Below are 7,515 nucleotides of genomic sequence, written 5' to 3'. Positions count from 1 at the left end.
GTACTCACCAATTGCCGTACGCGTGCGCACATTTCGCGAATATGCCATCGGATATAGTATGGCCCAATAACGATCCACCGATACGGCCACCAAGCAGAAAATGGAAATTGTGCACAACACCACCAACAGTGAAACGGTGAAGAGGCAGGTATACAAATCTCTTGGCAAACCCACCGATGCCAGCACCGCAAATGGCACACCCAGCGAGCCGACCAGAAAGTCTGCCATCGCCAAAGAAACTATATAATAATTTGTACGACGACGAAGTTTGCGTTCGCGTTGAAAAACCACAATTACCATAAAATTACCGACAACGGCAAAAATGGCAACTAATATCTCGAAAACCATGTACGGCACATTCAAGTCATCGGACATCTCATTGTCGGCCGGTGTGCTCTTTGTCGAAAGCGTGATGGGCAACGTGAAGAGCGTTGAGTCATTGGCGCGGTATTGGAAATCGGTGAATGAGAAGAAACGAAACTCGGACATGTTGAAGGGACGAATGTAGTAGGTGCCGACTGTAGGAAGAAAGCAGCTCTGGAGGATATACTTTTTATGGTTAATGAAAACTTAAAAAGCTGCTAATTGGTGACTTGTTGTTTTTTTTTGGTTCAATTGGCTTTTATAATATGCTCGATTTTTGTTGATCTCTGGCAACTGCTATTCGTTTTTGGCCACTTTAAGCAACTATGCGATTCACTGAAGCGGGCGGAAGCGCTTGGTTTTGCAAATTAGTTTGAACAAGAATTTCAATTGGCACTTTATGGCGGTATGATCAGCGCCGCTGAGTACTTATTTACAAAATGTATGTATGTATCTACTATGTTGCTTTGTTAGCTCTAAGGATATTTCACGTAGATTGTTTACACACGTGCATGCCATTTGGAGTCGCTCACTTTTCTACATTTAAAGGCTTCTCCTTTGCTGTTTGTTTAAATATACAATTTTTGTATGCAGTTTTGTTTATTTCTTGCTTACTATTGAGTTGTTTTCATCTCAACATGTGCCATTTTTCAAGCTTTAACGTGGTGTCATGTTCTTTACAACTTGTAAAATGGGATTGCATTATCTTAGATGTGCTTTTGCGCTCTTTATTGTTGTTGTTATTGTTGAATTTTTTTATTGTTGGTTTAACCTTCACAAACAAGTTGTTGAAGTGATGCTTCGGCGCCCTTTTCGCGCATGCATTTTTTTCTTTTCTTGCTGACAGTTTTTCCAATTGCAATCGGTCAAATTTCAACACTCGCAAGGAAAGTGCCAAATTCATCACAAATTTACACGTTTTCTCATTTTTTACTTTTATTGACAATAGCTGATTGCTGGAGCGGTATATGGCGGCCATATTGTACGTGAACTTTTGCGAAAGTTTATGGCTTACAAGCGCGCTGGGACGTGATCTGTAAGTGAAAAAGGAAGAGACTTTAACTATGTAGGAAAATGTGATTGTCGGTTAAAATGAATTTAGCTAAACGTGCAAACATAGACATGTTCTTACTAAAGAAGAGTATTTAAATAACTACAGTGAGTTACTAAATTGTTATTAGTTTTGCCATTGCCTGCGAAGCGGCCAACGTATTTCGAAAAAAAACGTATGGTTTTTTCGTGCCTGGCTCCGATCCTGAACTTATGAAAACGTACCATAGTTATTTGAATCGCTTTTTGTTTGCTAGTTTGTGTTTATTTGTACCGTAATCAAAATTTTTGTGTCCTGCTGTGGCGTATATTCCTCTATTGCTTAATCTTTACTTTTCCCCTCTCTTTTGTTTTTTTTTTTTGTTTACCCTAAAATAAATTAATAACACCGCATTATTTTTTACGAATGGGTAGGCAAGGATGGTTATATATATGTATATATGTACATAATTTTAATGCTTCATTGCTACATTGCTTCTGATGATTGAAAAATTGAATGCCTACTTATGGTAGCTCGATGGCAAAAATATGTCAGAAACAAAAATATGCTTTAAATATGAAAAATAAGTGAAGTTTTATCTAATTTTTGAAGTGAAACTTCTTTAGCGGCGGTTGGTTGGCTGGGAGTAAATTGGCAAATTCAACGGAAATTGCACACGGAAATGATGCAACGGAAATGGTGCTACGGAAATTGTTGTAGCTGAAACTTGAGTGTATGCACATGGTATTAATTTAATAAAAACTTTCAAATAAAAGGTTAAAGAATAACACTTAGAAAAAGACATTGGTCTCAACTCAATCTGGGAACTATTTTGGGATTTTAGAATTTCGGGATTCTCGTGACTCACCAATATCATAATCGATATTTTGATCGGTTTCGTTATCGATATTTTTATCGATTGTTATCGAAATTTTTATTGATATTGTTATCGATTTTGCTATTGTGGTATAGCCATAGCTTCTGGCCAAAATACTTTAAAGTCACTTGTCACAATTTCCAAACTTTCTTTCAATGTCAAACCTATTGTTTGAAGCTTTGTTATACCTACTATCAAACAGCCAAAACTTGACTTAGTGAAGCCAAATCTGTTCGGATTTCTTCAAGCTCTAGCAGTGTACTTGCATTGTATCAAGGCGAATTATTTTAAGTATAAAAACATATGTATGAATTCGCCTTGTTTCACCCATTTCCATCGTCTCTTTTTCCACGTAAATGTATGAAATGTTGCCAAGTATGCAAAAATAAGTAAGTCGAATATATGCAAAAACCAAAAAAAAAGCCAGATATGTGCAAACTAAGCATTTTCAAGCACTTGCATACATATGTAGATAGCCGTGGTTATCAGACACGTGCTGGACAATAGTTTCCCTGTACAAGTACATCTCTGCTTCCTCTACCTTTCTTCATAATGCAGGCAAAGAAATAACTAAAAATCGCCATTTTAACTTTGATATGAACTCCATTATCTCACCCAGGTCCGCTTTGGGGTATTTGGTAAAGTTTATAAAATATATTTAGTTAGTTAGATGCTTGGTGAATTTGGTTACACCAAAACACACAAAGGGCACTGCGACCTCGATGAACTGTATCCCAAACCATGACAGCCAAAGATACTATTCGTTCTACTAATAAATGCTGACAGTTCAAGTGGTTCAACCTTAGTTGGTCAATGCTGCTTAATCGCACAGAATTATGTATGTACCTATAATTCTCATAGGTATTGAGCTTCAACCAAGTTTTAGCTTCGGAGTATTCTTCTGTGATCCTCGCGTGTTGTGGAGCTTTGAAGATAATGCCCATGCACTTATCACATTCTATCACTATTTTAAAAGGCCTAGTGAGGTTTCTGGGGACCTAAGGCCTAGAAGAAATGTTGTGAAGAGTTAGGGGCCAGCTAGATGGATTAGGTCGCATTGCAGCAGTCAAATTCAAGCAAAACAAAATGGCTTTTTAAAGTTTCATGAAATTGCGTGTCCACGAAAATCTTCCATTTATTAACCCTTTAAAATGCTTTTGAATTTTTACGGAATTGACACTAAATTTACGGGTTTTTAAGACTTCACGAGTATTACAAAATGCAATTAAGCTTCACTGAAGCCAGCAATAGAAAATATTTGACATCGGTTTTTAAACTAATCGAATGCACTATCATTGTTATTATAAAGCAATAGAAATATGTACATATGTAAATACATACGTACATACATATGTATGTATCGAGTTAAATGTGCTACGCCTACTCAGCTTGTCAGTGCGTATGAGTAACATACCTAAACTGACTTGGCTTCGCGTATTTACATATTTCAATTAGCAATTATTCCAGAAGAAAAATACGTGCTAAAAGAGCATAAATAAAATTTCACATTCTAATGTGAATTCTAAGAAAAGGCTAATCTATGTATACACATACATATATAATACGCGTCCAAGACAAATGATCTGTACCGTTCGCCCGATTTTCAAAAGAGAGATGTCAAATTAAAGCGGTTGGTCTGTCGATGTGCAAACTGGTTTTAGTTTTTCGAATCGAGAGTAGCCACCTTTGAAAAAATTATATTCAAATTCTTTAAAAGAGTAAATCAATTATTACAAAATGGATATCGATCGAAATGATTTTAAAAGGCCTTGTTTCTTAGCTGAACTATAGGAGGGTTGCCACCTTTTTAAAAAATATATAAGGTAAGAGAAATATAAATCACCATGTGGGTGCCAAACGAAAGAGGTTCCAGAAAGTTTGAAAATATTTTGAAGAGGGTTGCCACCTGCTTGAAATGATGAATTTAGTTTACTTATACACAAGTTATATAAAAAATAACAAAATATGGATATCAAACGCGTTATTAAGAAAACTTTAGTTTGAATGCTAAGAATATTTTTGAGGTGCTGGAGGGTTGCCACCTATCTATTTCAAAATTAAATTTAAATTCTTTAATAAGTTAAATGAATTATTAAAATATGGATAACAATCGAAGTATGTTTGAAATTTTTTTATTTCTGAACTAATTGTTCGAACAATCAAATTAAAAATAGTTCATCAGTTTATTGAAATACATGGGTGTGGTACCCAGATGTCAGACGTAAGAGATTTAAGAAGATTTTAGTTTGAGAATACTTTTGAAAAGGAATTTCGTAATTGAGAGGTCAAATTAAAGATGTGTGATTAAGTTTTATTATTATTTTTTTTTAATTACGAACTTTTTTCATCGGTACAGAGTCATTTGAAATTTATAACTCTGACAAACATTTGGAATATTTTTTAAGTTTTTGCAACTCAATTTTGGGCGTTTTAACGTCGTGTGGGCACACTAGTTCTTCAAAATACCTTTAATAGTACGTATGTATGTATTTATGTATGTATGTACTGCTCTTCTGCATTAGAATGTTACATAATATTTGTATGCATGTATATAAATACCAAATTAGCTTTTTATCTCCTGTCTAAGAGCGGAAAACATTTTCATTTGCAGCGCTTTAATGTATTTATTTATGTAGGCCTTACTTTTGCTGGTTCAAATATATTACTCATACATCGTGATGTCAACCTTTTTTGATTTTGAGCACATACTAAGAGTGAATTTTCACTTTTCGCAGGCTAATCGAGATTTTTTGAATAATTGCTAATTGCAAGAATAATGCCAAAATAAATATATAAGCGGATTATAATGGGATTTGCGAAATTCAAAAGTAAATACCCACATATGACTAAAACCATTTAGAACTAGACGAGTTGCGTAATGAAAAGCATTCTTGGAAATATCAAAAATTCATACACATACATACATACATATGTGTTCACAGAATATTATTTTTCTGCGTCAGCTCTGAAATTATTAACCGACTTCAAAAAAGCAGAAGATTATCAACTCGTCGGAATATATTTTATTTTTTTTATGTAGGCTACCGCATAACTTTGGACCACGTTAACCGATTTCGATTCTTTCATCGCTAAGGTGGTAACTTAAGTGTGGTCCCGTACTAATTTTGTTTAGATCCGATAATTGGATCGTGAAGAAATGAACGGTATACCTAAACCTTTATATGAGAATTGAATTCGGTTGTCTACTTTAGTCTTAGCTTTCTTTCAGAAAGTCAGATAAAAATATTTCAGTTTTATTGAATTAAATATTTCGTCAGTTGGAACTATTAATAACTGACCATATTGTTGAAGCTGCCAAATTACTTTCCAATCTGTCATCAATAGGCGAGGCATAAATGTACATACATACACACCTACAATGTATGTATTTTGTTTATATTGGATAGCCAATAAGTTTTGCGTTGTATATTTTGTTAAATAATAAAGCAAAGAAAAAAGAATTTGGCAGGAAATTTATTGCTTATAATCCGCCATAGATTAATGATAAAGGCAACAAATATTTGTTTAGCTTACAGATATATCCGATAACCATGATCAACGTCACAATAATCGCAAGCACGTGTACTCGCCATGTACCTAAAGTAGATAAACAATATGTGTGGAGTATATTTATCTAAAAATAATAGGTAAATTGCAAAATTGCAAAAATGACTAACTGTGTGCACGATTATGAAAACAGGGCAATTCGTGTTGCATGCATATAAATATGTAACTACATACATACATAACTATTGTCGCCTGATTAAACTCGCTTACAGCAAGGCTGCATAAGTTAGTTGGATTCTGTCAGCAGGCAGCCAGACAGACCATAAATAAACGAACGTTGCTTACCCAAACACATTGCCATTGTTGGCAAATAAAGCAAGATGAATACATTCATATGTACTTACATATATACATATAAAAAAAGAAATAGAAATATTTAAGAAAATTGCAATCGAGGGAGCGATAAAAAAAGCAAAGAAGCTACATCCATACATACACACATACTTATGTAACCCCCTACGCTGTCACTCAACTGGGGTTCATCTTGGTGAAACCATTGAATCTTTACATAAAATAACGTAAAATAGTTGGTAAAAAAGCACCACAAAATAAAACCAAAAAGCACCACAAAATAAAACCCCAAACAGCACACAACACTATAAAAATAGGAAAATTTACATGAAGTGAGGTACTCAAGCTGACGGACAAAGAAACTAATATTTGGAGGGTCAAAGAAATTTAGTTGAGCTTATTGAATAAGCAAAAAGCGGAGAACATACATATATCTATGTAGGTATATAAGGTAAGCTTAAAAGTTGTCGAATGAGAGACAGTGTGTTACAGAAAATTTCCAGTAAACCGATAAGTATGGTTGATATGTAAAACTATCCGGTATGCAAAAGCCAAACAGCTTCCGATTCGGCGTGGAATGCCCCATATACATACATATGTAAATATCTATGTAAACGACATGAGAAACTGAAGTGAAGAGCCATAAACTCCGGTCATTGAGAAAAGCGCAAAAAGTTCAGCTTTTTATTTTATTTATTTAATTTTGACCAGTTAAAAAATATCAATTTGCCAATGTGTATGGGTCTGAGTTCTTGTTGTTGTATCAGCACTACTAGGCGCTACCTAAATCGGTTAGTCGAAGCAAAAGGAGAAGGGTTTTTGATTGAGTGATACTACGAAAATTTTGATGAATTGACTCAATAAATGCAGCTCAATTTAGTGAGTCAACTCAGTGAGGTAGCAAAGTTGAGCTATGGCTGGTTTTGTAAATATGTCGCACTGCGCAACTACAGTAAAGTACAGCAGCACTGCCATTTTGTAGAGTAGCATATTTGGCATTGAAATGACATCGAAAGGAAACCTGACTCAATCAATGGACTCTCTGGCCAAAAACATGACTAATAGGTGCATATAACTGAGCCAATGATATATATCTTTTTGAGAAATGAGGCCGTAAAATGTTCCCATTGGTAGTCGTCACTTTTGGTGTGCTGTCGATGGGGATATTTAATTGCAGCTTGACCTCCCTCGCTCAGGCAATGAAATTGGCCATCGCTGTTTTTTTATTGGACGAGGTAAGGTTTCGTGCGGTGAAAAGGCGAGAAAGATCGTAGAGATAGCCGTTTATATTCAAACATGGGTTATCAAAGCCATTGTCTAATGCCGATATGTGTAGGTGATGAGTGAAACTCCCTCTGGTGGCTGAGTGGAGTTCGAACCCCATCCA

General features: G+C 35.0%; 1 protein-coding gene across 1 annotated transcript in view; it reads right to left on the bottom strand.

Moving 5' to 3' along the window:
* LOC108362095 (uncharacterized protein DDB_G0292642-like) overlaps positions 1-729 on the bottom strand; it is a 3,967-nt gene extending 3,238 nt beyond the window's left edge. The window contains exon 1 of the mRNA XM_017614949.1: positions 16-729. Coding sequence (XP_017470438.1) covers positions 16-489 — 474 coding nt within the window. The 5' untranslated portion in view covers positions 490-729. The remainder of the gene's footprint in view (positions 1-15) is intronic.
* Positions 730-7,515: the final 6,786 nt, after the last annotated feature.

Source organism: Rhagoletis zephyria, unplaced genomic scaffold (assembly GCF_001687245.7).
Source record: "Rhagoletis zephyria isolate East Lansing unplaced genomic scaffold, Rhagoletis_zephyria_1.1 Rzeph_scaffold_00929, whole genome shotgun sequence".
Lineage (NCBI taxonomy): Eukaryota > Metazoa > Arthropoda > Insecta > Diptera > Tephritidae > Rhagoletis > Rhagoletis zephyria.
This window is presented reverse-complemented; position numbering and strand designations above follow the sequence as displayed.